The 18,332-nt window shown below is 36.1% G+C and overlaps 1 protein-coding gene across 3 annotated transcripts in view; it reads left to right on the forward strand.

Annotated features, from left to right (window-relative positions):
• The window catches only part of THBS2 (thrombospondin 2), a 34,009-nt gene extending 17,674 nt beyond the window's left edge, over positions 1 to 16,335 (forward strand). For 2 of the 3 annotated variants that reach the window (XM_051811129.1, XM_051811130.1), the window contains exons 14-22: positions 1,804 to 1,911; positions 3,720 to 3,879; positions 5,310 to 5,428; positions 6,042 to 6,276; positions 8,879 to 9,106; positions 9,516 to 9,787; positions 10,571 to 10,668; positions 12,836 to 12,975; positions 13,674 to 16,330. In XM_051811129.1, coding sequence (XP_051667089.1) covers positions 1,804 to 1,911; positions 3,720 to 3,879; positions 5,310 to 5,428; positions 6,042 to 6,276; positions 8,879 to 9,106; positions 9,516 to 9,787; positions 10,571 to 10,668; positions 12,836 to 12,975; positions 13,674 to 13,681 — 1,368 coding nt within the window. In that variant the 3' untranslated portion in view covers positions 13,682 to 16,330. Of the gene's footprint in view, positions 1 to 1,803; positions 1,912 to 3,719; positions 3,880 to 5,309; positions 5,429 to 6,041; positions 6,277 to 8,878; positions 9,107 to 9,515; positions 9,788 to 10,570; positions 10,669 to 12,835; positions 12,976 to 13,673 lie in introns of all 3 variants that reach the window. The other variant, XM_051811131.1, reaches the window with a different exon arrangement.
• Positions 16,336 to 18,332: the final 1,997 nt, after the last annotated feature.

Consider the following 18,332-nt stretch of genomic DNA (forward strand, 5'->3'; position numbering starts at 1 on the left):
AGCAGGGAGCCTAAAAATGGTGGCATGTAGGTTTAGCAATGCGTGCCCATTGTGGTACGTTCCCTGGTTCCTCTTTCTCCATGTTAAAGTGATCTATCTCTAAACCCTCACGGAGTTCTAGCACAATAACTTTTGCTTTGAAAATGAGGAAAGGAATGCAAAATGAATGTGTTCTAGCCCACTACAGTGGTTAAAACAAATACAGATCAAGAGACTAGGAAATTTTGAAATTGGGATGTTTGAGAGAATATGTTACTCGTGTAATCCACTTGAAGGTGTGAATCTGGACTTTATCAACCGAAGAGTTTCAGATATGGATGGAAATTTGAGCCCAAAATGTTGATCTTCCGCACTGTAACTGGTGTCTGTTTATTGTGGATTCAGCCAATTTGGCTATTGCAGTTCATATATCCTTTTTTGGTTCCTGTCATCAGAATCTGCAACATGTTGACCCATGATGTAACACAAAGGATTAGCTTTTATTAAATCCAGCATGCTGAACCCATTCAGAAAAAAACCTGTTTCCAAATATTGATTCATGTTTTCTATATTATGTGTGTTGATCTCATAGACACAAGTACTTCATTTAAGGGGACACCTCCAACCTCCCCAAAAATACCACATATTTTCAGGTTCTTATATATCCTTAAATATAAGGATATATAAATATCCTAGTTGAGTACTTTGATTTTAAAAAAGCTATTTTCCTTTAGCTGATGATGATTGAAAATTAACTTACCATCTTGATTAATTTGTTTCATAATTTCAGATTTTTTTTTTCACTGGTAAGCAGTGTTGAGCTGAACAGTTAAGACTGTTCACAGATATTTGGTAAAAATTTTTGGGTTTTGGTAATTATCACAGATTTTCCAGTTCTCTTTTTCTTAAATTATCTATTCTTCTAGAACCACTGAGACTGAAAACAGGACTAGCAATCTTCCTATAATATTCATTTTTTAGAGTATGTGTTACAAAGAAGATATTTCTGCAATTTATTGGCAGATTCAATTTTGGGCTGAGGTATATCTGGAATGTGAGTAAAAATGAGAATAATGGTGTGTTTTTCTAAGTGTATTTATTCATAGCAAGCGGTAGAATTGCAATCCATTTTAACTGATTTCATTATTTTAAAAAGAAATGCGTTTTAAAAGTTGAGCAAGCTATTTTACTTAGTTTTTTCAGTATATCATAAGACTTGCTCATTTAAAATAGTCATTCTTTACAAAGCTGATAAAAATAAAGAGATTTTGGTTTCAAAGCCATGGGAGTGCAAAGTTACTGTTTTGCAGAACAGTATAAAGACACTTTTTTCAAAACCCTTTCTTATAGTGTTCCCCTTCATTGCTGTGTACTACTCCATTCCAGTAACTTTCCATATGAACAGCTATTTCTGAAGACCTTCTCCTGGCTTTTATCTTTATTTTTCTGGCAACCAAACCTGCACATTTTTTATGTAATCTTCAAGCATATTTCAGGAATTATCTATAAATAGTTGATGTAAGAGTGCATGTCTCTGCATGCAGTGTGTATGTTCTCTGTTAGTTTCTTTGAAAATTTACTGGAAACATCATTTTAATAGGAGCTGAGAAATAGAATGATTTGCAGATGTATATCAATTACTTTACAATATGAAAACAGCAAATGAACTACTATCTCTGGCAGCAAACAAACAGGCACTTTAAAAAGTGTTTGTGACTGATTACTTTTGTTTTATAGTCTCTAGTGTACCATATCTACTCTTCTGCCCAGGCAAGTTATTCTGACATAATGTAAACATAATTTATTGATTATTTATCTGGCTAGGATAACTGCCCCCTTCTGCCTAACTCTGGCCAAGAAGACTTTGATAAAGATGGTAAAGGAGATGCCTGTGATGAGGATGACGACAATGATGGTGTTGAAGATGACAAAGTAAGATGTGTGTCTGTCTGTAATACATTTGACCTAAACATCTGGTTTTAAGGAAAACCATTACAATAGATGTGAACTTTACTGTTCAGAGCTTCAGCTGAGTTATTCTGCACTGAAAGATATGTAGTGCAGAGTAAATCTGTGTTCTGTCAAAGGAGAGGAGCATTGCGCAGGGCAAAGCAGCCTGGGGAACCTAGGGATGAATTATGTTCTCTGTATCAGATTTGAGTTCAGTTATGTACATGAAAACAGTTTAATGGAAAGTGGCATTGAATTTTTTATGTTGTAATGGGAGAATGACAGATCTATTGTATTTGAAAAGCTGATGAGTGTTATATATGAGATGTGTTAGAAACATGTTATGATGAATAAAAATAAACACAGCCAGCATCAAGGGGAAATGACAGGAGGAAAATACCTAGCCTGGTTCATACTTTCCTTCAGATTTTCCCAGAAGACTAAAATTCAGTTTCCTACAGAGCCTAAAAGATAACCAGTTAATCTAAAACTGTTGTTCTTGTATATCCAGTAAAAAGAAAGAGGCGCTTCCAGAGTGGGCTTCACTCCGACTTTTCTGAGTGAAAATGACTCATCCTCTGAGTGAGGATGAGTGAATTGGTTTTAGAATTTTACTGTTCCTCTTTGTTCCCTTCAGAGGGGGCCTAGATGCTCTAGAGTTTCAGATGGTTAAAGCTGGCTTAGAGTTATCCTCATGGGTTCTCTATTTGGAATATTAAAAAAAAAAATCCAAAGAATAATTCGATAAAGTGATATGATTTAGTATGTATTTTTTTAAAAATTGTAGCCAGAACTTCTTTTGTGAGCAGTATAAAATTTTGATTTGCCTCTATATCTTTTCATTGATTATATAAAATGTATTCCTGGGGAATTTTAAATATTGTACTAAAAAAATTATTTCCTAGTAATTTTTTTTTTTGTGTTAGCAGAGAAAAAATAATTTAAGACTTATTCTTTATGACCTCTCTCAAATTTGATGATGCTGATGTAGCCCTCATTCCCACTGCTTTGATTTGATTTTGTTCTTTGCTTTTCACACTGAGTAGTTTCTTGTGCCTGTGCAAAAGAGCATCTGTAATTTGGGGTTTTGTGAAACATGAGCATTCTTCTTCTGGCAGAGTTTGAAATTATAGACTAAACTGATAGGAAATTTTCACAAGTCCATTTAAAAGGAATGGTCTCAGGAAAAAAATATTTTTGGTAAATGAGAGTATTTAATTTTAATTTTTATAAAGCTTTTAAAATTTTATTATCATGTGCAGAAGAACACAACCAACAAAAAAGTCAATCCTTGTTTAAATGGAAAAATCAAAATATGTGATACGAAATTGAAAATACTGACACTACTTTGTTCCAAAAAAAGTCAGAATAACAGTTCTAGTTGTCTTTTTTGTGTTCCAAAAATTATAAAATGCAGCTAAATTTGGCCTCATTTTGCAACATATTCTGATTTTTATTTTTTTTTTAAAGACATGTACCAGTGATGCACCTTTATTTAAGTATCTGAGTACAGATCCAGTTTAAAATCCCTGTTGCTCTCCTTGTGAGATATGGAGCACAATTCACATGCTTTGTACAAAACCACAAAACCAGGCAGTGAGCCAGGCTGTCCACATGCCATTCTGTTACCACCAAGATCTTCAGTGTAGGTACAGCTTGTCCACTGAAAAAATAATGAGATAATATTCTGATTCTTGACCTCTGTCGAAGATGAACAGGAGAGTTACCACTTCATCGTATTCTCTCATGAGTTGTGATTTATATTGTGGAATCTTCTTTCTTTTTACTAGGACAATTGCCCTCTTCTGTTCAACCCTCGTCAGTTTGATTATGACAAGGATGAAGTTGGTGACCGTTGTGATAACTGCCCCTATGTGCACAACCCCGCTCAGATTGACACAGATAATAATGGGGAGGGTGACTCATGTGCTGTGGATATTGACGGAGATGGTATGCTTTCAGTTTTGAGAACTGAGTACTGTTCCAAAAGTGCACTTTGCTTTATGTCCAGTAAGATTGGCTACCTGCTTTTATACATGGAATAAAACTGTGTCTAGCAGCTCAAAAATGCGGGGGGAAAAAAGAGAAGACTGAGGTTCATCTGTCCTGTGTAGTATATTTGCCTATATAGTCCCTAAATGACTATAAAGGATATTGTTGAAGAATAAATCACAGCAAGTCTTTTATCAGTGTAGTCTTAAAAAACCCCATATCTTTCATTTATCTGTGTTCCAAAGTAATCAGGGTCTAATATAACACTTCTGTTGACTTTTCATTTTCCTTTGAGGGAGGGATAAGAACATCAGAACATTCATGTGGTTAAGACAATATCCATTGGGAAGTAATCAGCTTTTCTATGAATGTATGCAAGGCTCACAGGAATCCAAATACACATGTTTTAAAATATTATTAAAGGTATTTATTTCATTTACCAGTACATGCCTATATGACCCTGATTTGATGAGAATTAAAAAGGGGGAAAACCACTTAAACCACTCAAAAATCATATCCCTGCAGCGTTTAAAGTGTATGAGAATCCAGAAATACTAAAAGTTGAAGAAATCTAGTTTTGAGTTTCCTTCAGTAATGTTTTAAACTTTTGGATGCCTATCTGACTTCAGCTTCTGAACATTTTCTTCTTCTGATCATCAGGGTCATAATAGTACTGATGGTAGTTCTGCATTTGAATTAAAATGTAATCATATTGTTATTGGCTGAAAGGTTACACAAATATCCAGGGACCATATAAAATACAAAGGGGTCCTTGTATCTTTTTCAGACAGATATACCAATATGTGTTCATTTCTTTTAATCTTACTGTAATTCTGAAGGAGATTGTTAGTTTTTTAATAAAGTTTCCTGAGGAAACGCAGTTTCTTTTGAAACTTTGGCATGCTATGCAATAAATGATGAACATGTTCTCGTAAAATTATTTAATGCTGAGACAGCTGAACATTAATACAGTTGTTACTATACAAAACTTCAGATATTCAAACCTGCTATAGCTATGCATTCTATGCCATTTCTTAGAGTGTGGGCAAAAAATCCAATACAAATTATTTAAAATTTTTATCTGTCGTTCTTTAAAAAAGGAGTAAATTCTTAAGACATAATGAGCCCTTACTCTAGCAAAATTCATTAGAAAAATACATATAGAAGACTTTATCATAGCAATAAAAATGGAATTAATACCATAATTTTTCTTTATAATACGTCCTAACTGTTTGGTGTTGTAGTAATGATGTAGCAATCAGAAAGCCTATGAACCCCTTAAGAGCCTTACTTCTTTACTGGTGAGTCCTATAGTTTATGACTGTCTGTGTTGGATGTTACATAATTCTGATTTCTTCAATTTTTTGTTGTTTTTTTTTTCCTCATAGACATTTTTAATGAACGAGATAATTGTCCTTACGTCTATAACACAGACCAGAGTGATACAGATGGTGACGGAGTTGGTGATCAGTGTGATAATTGTCCATTGATGCATAATCCAGACCAGGTAAATGATGAAAACAGTTTCCTTAATGGTAACGTTAGAAAAAGGGCAGAGAAAAGAGCACAGGAATTGCTATCAGTCCTTGTTTACTGGACAGCTGAAGAGATGGATCTATATTGCTCACTTTAACATTTCAGGCTGTGAGATCTCTTAGTATCAGATGAAAGGGAAGTAGAGTGATGATGCCTTCATTCCATCTGCAACACTTTGGTGAACTGTTTTCTTCCCCTACAGCAAGTGAGTACAGTTTCAGGGCTGCATTTGTCATGCCTGAGTGTTTTGGTCCATGTGCAGATAAGTAACATCACATACACAGAAGCAGTCAGAAAATGTGCTGCCCATACTGACACAACCCTGTCATCTCTAGAATGACAACAGTGAAAACTGTCAAAGCCCTGCCCTGGAAATATCTTGGGGACCAGATCTTGTCTTGTCTAGAAGAATTAAGTAGCCACACTAGTTTGAAATTATGTTCGTGCTTTAGGCATGGTCGTCATTGTGGTATCACTTGTCTACAGAAGTCCTTGAAGAGAAGTGCTGAGCAGTTAAGTATCAGGCTGTACTTCTGTGTTTAATAAAAATAATAAAATTACTCTTTACAATTTTTTTGGGGTAGACTGATGCAGACAATGACCTTGTTGGTGACCAGTGTGACAATAATGAGGACATAGATGAAGATGGTCACCAGAACAACCAGGATAACTGCCCTTACATCCCCAATGCTAACCAGGCTGACCATGATCAAGATGGTAAAGGTGATGCCTGTGATCCTGATGATGACAATGATGGTGTCCCAGATGACAGGGACAACTGTCGCCTCAGATACAACCCTGAGCAGGAGGACTCCGATGGTAAGAACAAGATCATATGAATTTCATTTAGTTCTTAGTATCCAATTTTGGTCTTGGAATATTAATATCTGGTGAAGATAAAAACTTCAGATCAAACTGAGCTGCTTTTGCTATTTTAGACACCACAGACTTCAATGGAACTGAACTGGCCAGCTTGGTCCAGGGTTAGGGCATTAGGAATCGTCTTTGACAGGAGATAAAATATGCACAAATTATAGAAGAACACCTTTAACAAAGTCATGTTAATTTTTAACTATTTTTGTAAAAAAGACTCCTGAGCAGCTTTTCTCAAATTTCCCACATAGGTTGCTTTAAGTTACTTGATGGATGGATGTGTCAGTGTTAAAAAAATGGATACATAATTGTTCTTTTTTCCAGTTCGGTGGTAAAGTGTTGCTGGTTACTCTCAAACAGTCCTTCTCTATGCTTGGCATTATTTAAATGATGAAACAGTGACAGTTTCACTCTCATGAATTTAATTTAGAAAACAGTTATTATCCTTTGAAAACTACAAAATATGTTTACAAGTAATGACCCTTGCAATAAATACAGGTGAACAGTTTCTCTTCGAAGTTATACAACTTGCTGGAGTCATTTCATGGTTACGCTGTTGAAAGTGAAAGCAGAATTTAGTATCTGCACACCATGGTTTTAGATACATTTAGAAAGATAAAATACTGAGCCCTGACTGATTTCCTGGTAAGACAGCTGCTGGCAGTAGGTAGTTTCTCATTGGTAGTCAGTAGTAGTTCTTAAATTATTTAACCTTTCAGTCCTGTAATATATATCTGGAATATCTTCGTACTTGCCAGACTCTGGAATAACCCCTTTATTTCATAAATCCAGAATAAGGGTGACCCCAAGCTGAGATAGTTTGTTATAGTCATCTGTCACCTGGATCTTGTAAGGAAGACTACATTTATGTATGGATTAACGATTCACAAAAAGCATATATTTAATTGGTTTAGCCAGCTCATCACTGTCATTAGTGGCAGGTCCAACAAGTCTTGGAAAAGGAAAAGTAAAGCCAAAAATTGCTCCCACGCTCTTGAAGATGTGAGTTGTAGCATATGAAGATGAGACTGTGGAGAGAGCTGTTCAATGTGACTGGGTAAACAAACACTTTATAACTTTCCTTGACGGGGAATCAATGTTGTCAGCAGCAGCTCACTACCAAATGAACATCAGCTGGACTTTCAGTGAATAATTAGATTCTTCTGTGAATTAGCTCTGTGATTTGGCAAAGGAAACAAGATAGGAAATTCATTCCCTTTTCTTCAATAAGTGCTAAGACAAACAGGTGGAGGAGCACACAGCTGGTCAGGATTTGGAGTTCTCCATGGCAGATATCCAGGGTGGAAAATGGGACCATTTTATCACGTATCTGAACTGCAGAAAGTCTTTGAGATATTAGATGCTTCAGCTGTCTCTAACTGCTCTTTTCTTTTTGGCTCTTGCCTAAAACTCATTCTGCTTTCTCTCTGAAAGCTCCATACTTGGGTAATGCTGTGTTAGTTAGTCACGGTAATGGAGCTTTCTGTTTTTCTGTGAAGCATCTAGTAGTAGGCCATTATGGAATGAGCTCCATCATTGCTATTTCCCATTGTGTTAATTCCCATGTTCTTAGAGCAATAATAAATGCTCAGCTACATGCGGATAGAAACAGAATTAGCTGACAGTACCACTTTTACGTTACTACCCAGTGGAATATCCAGTGGTTTCTGTTGTAAAAGTTGGAGCCATTTGTGGATTTGTTTCCATCCTTGTCTAGCCACGTTTTTCTGCTTTATTTTCTAGTCTTTGTACTTTTGTATGCCTTGCAATAACAGTGGTATTGGCAATGAGATATTTTTTTATAGATGCCTCCTTTCACTGCCTGCTGTTTGAGGCAAGTCACATCTCCTGGTTTCCATCAATAGTATGGGTAAATTAAGAAAGGAAATAATTTGTAGGTTTTTTAAAATATTGAGTGTAGTAAAAGCGTTGAGCAGGAGCACAACTGTAGATTAGCTGTATGGATGTATTTTTTGGTTCTCTAAAAAACTTGTTGCAATTCATGTTACAAAACTTAATTTTTTCATTCCTCCAAGGTTAGTCTTATTGGATATAGTGCTGCGTTCTTTTCTCATACATTTTTCTGAAGCATTGTATTTTTTATAAGTCAAATTGTTTTACCTGTGAGTGAAAGAGCAACCAAGCATCTATGCATATTTTACTGCAACATTCTCCCCACTTTCTTTTGAAATAAAGGTGACACTTTTGCAATCTGAAGCACCTTAGATGGTTTGTTGCAGAAAGAATCTTGAGACAGTGATAAGAGTCTGAAAAAAATTTAATATGATCAACAATATATAAAGATGTAGTAATGTGTGGTAAGATAAAGATTTTAATGCTATTGTTTGAATTAATTTGCACAGCATATATTAAATGTGGGTTTGTATCCACATCCAGGACAAATAAAACTGAAAATGCAATGCAAACATTAGTGAACTACATTGACATAGCAAATATCCAACTTTTCCCACCCTAATTCCAAAGTGGTGTACAGACTAGGCTGGATAAATTGCTAAAAGTTGCATTTGCTTATTCACATTGCTTACAGGTGATGGCAGAGGTGATATTTGCAAAGATGACTTTGACAATGACAATGTTCCAGATATTTATGATGTATGCCCTGAAAACAATGCCATCAGTGAAACTGATTTCAGAAAGTTCCAGATGGTCCCCCTGGACCCCAAGGGAACAGCTCAGATTGATCCCAACTGGGTTATTCGCCACCAAGGGAAGGAACTGGTGCAGACTGCCAACTCTGATCCTGGAATAGCTGTAGGTGAGTATCAGATGTCAGTCATCATCTTTGGAAAAGTAACGAGTGATCTTGTGATAAGGAAAGGGAAAAAAAGGTAGATAAATACATTTCTTGCAAACTTTGGACTAAGCACAAAGACAGTGTATATGCCCAAAGTAAAAACAGCTCAATACTGTTTGCGTTTATTGTCCACTCATCTCATCACTGACTGTAACATTCATAATATACACAGCTGAAAAAATTATTTCTCTCCAGAAGTCTCCCTGTGATAGGTGGCCAAGTGTAATTACCTCTTCTTCTATAGGTAGGGAAACTGAGAAAGGCTGTTTACCACTCCTGCCAAAATTCAGGATGTAGCTGGGACTCTTGGGTGTGGACAACTGGATACAGGATTGTAACTCAGTGGTTTGTCTCTTTTGTACTCTCCCAGGCTACGATGAGTTCAGCTCTGTTGACTTCAGCGGGACATTCTATGTTAACACAGACCGCGATGATGACTATGCTGGCTTTGTGTTTGGTTACCAGTCCAGCAGTCGGTTTTATGTTCTGATGTGGAAGCAAGTCACTCAGACCTACTGGGAGGACAAACCCACCAGGGCTTATGGCTATTCTGGTGTGTCACTCAAAGTAGTGAATTCAACAACTGGTACTGGTGAACACTTACGAAATGCTCTCTGGCACACAGGAAACACCCCTGGACAGGTGAGAGATTTAAAACCTCAGGCCAACAGTGCATGACTAATATTTGAAAAATAAGGGAGATATCTTCAATTCCCATATTAGTAGTGTCAATAATAACAAAGAATACTGCATGTATAAAAGGAAGATGAGGTGATCAAAAGGAAAGGAGTGAGAGGTCTCAGTTATCCACAAATCCTTTCTTACTTCTGTATTGGCACTTGCTTCTTTGGTGTTCCAGCTTGTTTGACTTATACATGGTTTAGAGTACAGTAACCAGTGACAGAAAAAGAGAAAAAAAAGTTAAAGAGAGAAAAACTGCTGCTGTTCCAAATGGTGTCAAACCGTGGAAGGAACTTGTGCCATTTGGAAATGAAATTAGTGGGGATTCACATATGGATAGGAATTGATCGTGGACCATGACTGAGTGTGAGTCACAGGCAGTAACATCTGTGCAAGCTGCAGTCCCTCTCCCTCATTGAAGACACTTGTACAGATAGAAAAAATAGAATCAAGTCTGTCAGCATGGGTGTGTATTTGCAAACCTGAAGGACTTCATAAGGGAAGTCAGGTTCAATGCTGTAGTGGTCTTCAGTGGTCTTCAGTGGTCTTAGCTATGGAACTGCAGATGAGTAAATGACCACCAGTTTAAGGCAGAACTTTCCATTACTCTGACTCTAAAAAGAAGTCTTCTGATCATACTGTCAAATATTAAACTCTATTTTCAGTTTCATGCTCTGCAGAAAATAAGCTTTGGCTGCTGGAGCATGGTGTGTTTCTACTAAGGCATTTCTATTCCTACTGTAGGTGCGTACTTTGTGGCATGATCCCAAGAACATTGGCTGGAAAGATTATACGGCTTACAGGTGGCATTTGATTCATAGGCCTAAAACAGGACTAATAAAGTAAGAAATATTTCTGCATCTCTATATTTTCTAGTAGCAAAACTTTTGTCTCTGTTGATATAAAAACTATGTTATCAGTTTCTTTGTTAGTTCTGATAATTGTGATACTTGTGACAGTTTGGGGGACATTTTGTTGTCTTCAGAATAAGTTATTTTACTTTTCATATATATTTAATTTAGTCTGGATTGTTCAATATTTACATCAGCTAAATACTCTTAAGTTAAAAAGCTTTCTCAATAGCTTTTCTGTACAGATACCAAAAATTCCCCAGCAAAACTCAAAGCAAGATTAGAACATGAGATTACTCTCCAGCCTCTGGAATTTCAGTGAATGAAATTAATTAGAAACATTAGCATCGCCACAGGGAAGAAGGCCAGCAGCCTGTCTACTTCAGCATCCTGTCTCCTGTAGTGTCTTATACAAGACACTGCAGAAGTGGCCATGAGCACATCTGTAATGCACACAACAAGGAGCTATGGCATGTGACTTTCCTTAGAGCCCAGCTGTTTATCTGATGTTGCAAAGATTAAGCATTAACTGTCCATGTCAATTTTATCTTCTACTAACTACTGGAACTGTAAAGAACATTTTTCATGGGACAGAGTCGGACCTTACTTCTAAAGGTTTCTTTGTGCTTATGAGCAGGGGATTTTCATTTGTCTGTGAAAGACAAAGTGTAGACAAATTTGGATAGACTGCTACCTGTTTACTGGAAAGAGCTTCTTTATGCATCAAATTATTGCAGTCCAAAGCATTGACTGATACAGGTCAAAAGGAAACTTGATTCATGTGACTGTTACCCGTAACTTCCTTTGCAGAATCTACGTAGTGTCAGACAAAGCATGATTCCATTGGTATCTCATTAGATTAATCTAGCATGACAAATTCTGTGGTCCAGGGCATTAAATTCCTTCATTTAACTTCAGGGTGTTGTTATAGAAAATAAATTAATTATTTTCCTAATGGTCATGAAACAATTTTATTTATACAGAAATATCAATTTCATATGAACATGATTAGAGCTATGTAATTTTTTTGGTGGGATGAATATTAAACTCTTCCCATTAAACTGTTCGGGTTTTTGATATTTTGAGAAGTATATTAAACCCATCATTCCTTTTTGCTGTTCTTTTTACCATCCTTTAAATACTGATTTCAGGGAGCAGTTTCATACTTGTCTTTGTGCACCTTTCAGGAAATAAAACACTTCAAGACAGAGCAAGTGCTGGGAATATATTTTTGCCTAAGCAGAAATATATTCCTAACCCCTGAGTTATAAGAAGCTGCTCAAGTGTTTTCATCCTTATGCGAAGGCATTTTGCTGTGTATACCTAATGTACTGTTGACTGAAGCAGGATCATAATCCCTCCCTCCAGAGACTGCTCTAATTAACAAACTACAGAGTAACTCATTTGGCCCAAGAGGTTGAGAGCCTAAGAAACTTGACAGTTTCAAGGTGTCCCATGAAAAGTGGAGAATCCAAGTTCAAAGAAATGCAGTCTCTCTGATAGAGAAGGAAATGAAGAGATGTCTTTAGAGGTCTTTTGTCTCTAGGGAGGATGCCTGAAATGCTAAAAAGAAAAAGAGAGAGAGAGGAAAAAAAATCAAATTCTCCTTCTTTTCCAATTTATTATTAGTCTAACTATTTGTATCCAAATCCATCCAGCTTTCATTAAGCTCTTAAAATGTCTGAAATTGAGATTCAGCATGTCGCCAATTAATGGTTTTTTTGACTCTAAAGGAATGGTTCTTCCAATTTCTGATGTTGGCCCTTGCACTAAAGATAAATAAATCAGGCATTCACACAGCTGTAAAGACAGCTTTGCTCAGTGATGTGACAAGGCCGTGTGCTAACCTCTGAGTTCACAGGGGCTTATCAGTGATTTCTAGTACATGACATAGTTCATTCCAGGGGACACGAATGTTCTAAATAAAGAACTGGGAAATATTTTGCAGATGGTGTGCATAAAATTACTTCTGGAACAGCCCACTCTTTCTGATAAATGTGTTATGGCTGCCAGCCAGGTGGGTGTGTGAGAGAGATAAGAAGTGATTTCTACAATTAAGTTGGGTTTTCTGGTGCTTTGTTAAAATTAATTCTGTTTCAGTTCTTACACTAGACACTGCATTATCCTCCTTGTCTAATTTAAAATATGTTCTTTACAGAGTTTTAGTGTATGAAGGGAAACAAGTCATGGTGGATTCTGGACCGATCTATGACACAACCTTTGCTGGTGGACGATTAGGTCTTTTTGTCTTCTCTCAAGAGATGGTCTATTTCTCTGACCTCAAGTATGAATGCAGAGGTTAGTTACAGAAAATGTCTGGAAAATGCTGAAGCCTCTAATAACTTGATGAGCAAACACAAAATGTGGAAATGAAAAGTATCCTCCAGTTACTGAAAGCAGTCTGTAATATCATAGCATGGCGTAAACCTTGATTTGTTGAAATGGCATGAATACCCCTTGCCCTTATAGTAAACTCAATTTGAATAGTAAAACCCAGATGTTTAATACTATCCACATGGAAAAAATGAGGTAAAAATCTCTGAGAGAGAACGGTGCTTAGAATTCTCTCTGCATATGCACTGTCCTCTGTATTCTATTTCAGTGTGTTCTGCAGGCAGAGCGCTACTTCTGGATTACCCCTTTTTCAAGAGGCATAAAGGAGAGAGCAGATATCTTTAATGAGCACGTCTATCTCTAGTGCCTTGTCTGAAATGTTTTGGAATTCAGAAAATGCTTTCCCAGGTTTTCTTATATATTATTTTTATATACATTTAGATGCACAGCTGCACATACGTGTTTGTGTCTCTCTTTCTATATATATAGGCATATATGTATTTTTATATAAATGTCCTCCCATTTGTAGGAAAATTCAGAACAGAAAGTATTGTGCTGCATCTCTATAGCGTACCATGGTGGAGCTCTGTTCTTGTGTGAATGACTTCCTAACAAAAAAAAAGCCCAACCACAATTAATATTTTTTTTCCCATTTCTTTCAGATGCTTGAGCAATGGTTGCTGCATTACCAGCAAAGTACTGTAGATGCTATGCAACCTAGACACCTCAGTACATCCTTGTACTCCCAGTTTCTACTTGTGTACCTTCTGCCCTCTGTCCTCATGCTCCACTCACCAGGTACCTCCCTGCTGCCAGGAGTGCTTCAGCCATCCCTCCACCCAAGTGCCTTCTCACAGCCAGGACTAATGAAACCTAAACGTGAACGTCCAACCCACCACTGAAGCAAAAGCAGATTGATACATTAGAACACTTTTGTAGAGCGAAAACTTAGCAAAACCTGTTTGTTTGTTTATGTGTCTTTTTTAAAGAATGACGTTTACATATAAAAATGTAATTACTTAATGTATTTATATATATGGAGAAAAAGAGGGGGGGTGATAATTATCAGTCATTGTGTTTAAGTGAGGAAAAATGTGTTTGAATTTTTTGGGTGTATGGTTGACACTTCCTTGCTCTACTCTGGACTGGACTTTAGTAACACAAAGCCTCTGGGTGTAATTTTAGCAAAGTAATGGCGGGCCACACCAACAGTGAAAATTGCTTTGGATGTTACAGTAAAGATCAATTTTAAACATTTCTTGATTTAAAAAGGGGTTTAACTGATGAGGATGCTCTTAATAACATCCATTAAAATTACAGGTGGTAGAATTGTCAAATTTGTAACTCAGAGCATTCTCTAGTAGAGGCTTAATTCAGGCCAAATGGAATTGAACTAGAAACTCTCATGTGAAAGGGAAGAGTGATTCATTTAAACATCCAAACCTATCACTATTGTTTGACTTTCAAAAAATTACTTTCAGTTGCTCTGTTTTCATTATATTCTGCATTGCCTTGTAATAAAGAACATACCATGACTATGTGGAGCAAAATGAACCAGAACCACTTTTCCACCTCTGCTGCAAAAAGCACTTTGACATCCTGAATCCTGATGTGGGTTTTTGAAAAGGTGGCAACGCCACTATTACTTAATTTGGTAACATGAATTTAAGGTTCCATTTATAAATATTTTGTTAGTATTTATTATGATTATCACATGGAGCTACCTTCTCTGATAATTTATTTTAAAGCATGTCATATAATGCATCAATAATACATTCACAAATAATGATATTTTAAAGCTATTTTTGAAAGCATATCACAATATGTAGATATTGTCAAAGCATGGCCTACATTTAAGTATAGTTTCATGGTTTATAGTCATGTATACTTTAAAGTTAAATGAATAATAAGGAATTTACAAATGGAACCTTAATAGATATCCAGTTACCCTGATTTTAATATTTTTGTATTGTTACCTATGTCTGCTGTATATAGAACTTCTTAAATAATGCTGAAGGGATACCAGTGTTTATTCTAAACAGATACAACATTTACTCAGATATACAATAGTATAGACATGTTTAACATTTTTGTTTTGTTTTGTTTAAGTTGTACAAGCTTTGTTCACCAAAAAAAATGCACGCTGGTGTAATTTTATTCATAGATGAGTTAAGTAATGGAAGAATACAGTACCTCTGCCTTCTTCTACGGCACAGTGAGCTAAATGTTGAATCAACTTTTTCTCCCTTGAAATAGATTTTGTTGCTGCATTCATTAGAAAGGAATCAACAGTTGCTGGCTTTATTGCACATTTTGTAGTATTCATGTTATCAATTTTTTTTTAATTTTATATTTGGTTTTGGTTGAGTTGGGCTTTTTTTCCCCAAATCTTCTTCATGAGGTTTTTAAATATTTCAGTTTCTTTTGGTGTTTCAAGTGGCATCCCCAAGTTCCAAGCAGAAGGTAGGGTGACTTCATTAAATGTAATGAGTAATAGCTGTGTAGGGTTTTTTGTTTTGTCAGAGAAAGACATCAGTGTGGGGATGAAGATGTTAATATTTGGACTGTATCATAATTTTCCTATTCTATGTAAATTATTTATGATTTTTTTTATTTCTTTTTTTTCCTTGCGAGTGTGTCAGAGAGTGAGAGTGATGAAATTTCCTTTTGTTTTACCAAAGATTGTAAATAATTATTTATTTGTTTACATGGACGGAACTTTATCAATTAACGTCCTGATTCATTTAGTCAGATCCTCATTTTTTATATATATATATATATATATATTAAGAAATTAATAATAGGAAATAAACTGTAAAAAGGTTTTATAAACCAAAATCTCTTTACCTTTTTTATAGTTAAAATGTTTCTTTAAAGAAAATATACCATTCTCCAAAGCCCTCACTTAAGCCTCTTGCCTTGCTATAAGCCAGTTCATTTGAAGCAAACCAGTAAATCTGTTGCTTTGTTACAAATCACCAGTGTCTTCTAAGTTGTAAGCAGCAGGTTTCTCAGTATCTCTGACAAGACATCATTCCCCATGAAGTCTTTATCTGGCAAACTATCACAAATTTTATTTATAGCATTGTTACTGAGAAATATTGATCCTGCTTCTCTGTATTTGTCTTGGCCAATGTGTTTGAACAAATATATCTCCTTCTGTAATTGCTGCTTCTGAGGGTCCCATCTGAGTCATTGGGATTCATTGATGTGAGTGGGGATTGCCTTCCTGCTGGAGATTTTCAGGAATGAGTGAGTCATTATAAACCAAACAGAATAAAATATAAGAAAAAAATCTTAGCACGAGAGATCTTTCCTACATGTATAAACTGCTGGCAGGGAGGGGAATTTGAATGCAATTAGGAAAATTAAGGATGCCCAGCATGTCAAAATGCAAATTTTGAGGTATGGACACAAGTTCTAACTTTTCTTGGCCTTACAAATATCCCAGCTATTTGGTTTCCTTGGCTTTTTGTTCCTTTATGAGTACTTGGAACATTATACAAGAAAGCCATGTAGTCTTCAGTACAATTTTTTATGAATCCTTTAAACCAAAACAAATGTTCATTCGTGTAAAGAGGTGCAAGATCATCAATGATTGATGTTATTCACAGAGTGATCAAGAACTTGTTATCCACCTTCTCAACAGCTTTTTTAAAACTCTGGTATAAATCTGCAAGAGAGTTATGAGCATGGACACTTAATTATGATTCTAAGGGAAAATATCTCTTGATGGCAACCAAACAAAACACTACAAAACTAAACACAGGGACATAAAATGACTGGAAATGTGTGGAAATATAACAGCAACACTTCAGTACTAGTACAGGGTCTCTCAGAAAAACAGGGAGGGACGGACCTAAGAAAATATGCTGTGAATGAGTAGGTTCACTATAGCAGTGGCATCCTCTGACTTATGTCAGTTCTTCTAACTACTTTTTTTAAGTCTTTTGAAGATACTTAGGAGTATTTGCATAATCTGGGAAAAATACGTATTTAAACATTTTGCAACGTCTGCACTTCTGGTTACCAGAGAGATACGGATATGGAAGAAGAAGGTCTGAAATTTCTGAGGAGAGGCTGTTTTTTCTCACAGGGGGAAACTGAATAGGGCAGGTGTGGATTCTGCCACTCAGTCATGAGTGACACTAGGCAAAACTTTTTTCATTTTTTTCATTTCCCTGAGCATCAGGCTCCCATCTACTAAATGTCAGTGGTAAATTTCTTCCCCTGTAAAATGCTCTTGATATGTTTTACGTATCTTACTGTTTCTGGACCAGCCATAAAACCAGGAAATACTGAAATCCTGAAATCCCCCGGAAGTTAAGTTCTGATGAGACTTCTTGACAATTTTTAAAATATGGGTGTTTTGGATAAACTTTGAATAAATCACTGACTTCTGAAAAGTTAAGCTGAACTCACAGCATTTAAGGATTTGTACATTATAAGAGTAATGCATCTGCCATAATTTCTTCCAGAAAGGAAGGAAAAAATTCTACCCAAGCATTGTATCTGATATCTGTGTCTGCTGCTTGCTAGCTACACAATGGGGGCAGGAGCTGAACAGACTGTCACAGTCAGTGGACCAAACCTTCATCTTGGTCAGCTCACTGGGAGTTTTACTATGGAGTTGAGTGATAGCTGGATGAGATTCAGGGTTTGGCTTGTCCTGCGGACTTCCATAGAGGAAGAGCTATAATGTTTGTATGAGAACATCTGCTCTCTAAAGCCATTTGAAGAAAATATAAAACTATGTAATAACTTGGCACCACACTGTTTCCATTGTGGAGAAGACCACCCCTGTAGATCAGGAAGGGAGACTTCGAAGAAAAAGAAACCTGGAGCTGATGAAAACAAAGGTTCTTCTAATCCATTATCCTTCTTCTTGAAATCTGCCAGTACCAAATTCACAAGAGGAAGGTGTCAAATATTTATCATTAAAAATGATACATTAGCACTCCTAGAAGGGAAACATCATTCTTAGCCCCAGCAGTTAATGGGTGGGTTCTGCCTTTGTGCCTGCGTGACCTTTTTTACACTCATATAACTGCAAATATTTTTATTCATATAAATATCTCAGATATTTAATCCCACTTCTCCAGCTATTGAGGACTCTGGAGATTGATTATATACTACACACGGCACAAATTTCCTTTTACTGATTTCAGATCTGTTACTGTTTAATTTCATTGACAGGCTTTATTTCTCACAGACTTTGGAAAGGAATGAATAGTATATATTTCATTATAAAACTGTATGTTAGAAAAATAATATTCTACTTTGCTTTTACTGCTCGTGTGCATATGTCTACAACGGGTTCA

This window comes from Manacus candei, unplaced genomic scaffold (genome assembly GCF_025592945.1).
Source record: "Manacus candei isolate 608988 ecotype Guabito, Panama unplaced genomic scaffold, ASM2559294v1 h1tg000081l, whole genome shotgun sequence".
NCBI lineage: Eukaryota > Metazoa > Chordata > Aves > Passeriformes > Pipridae > Manacus > Manacus candei.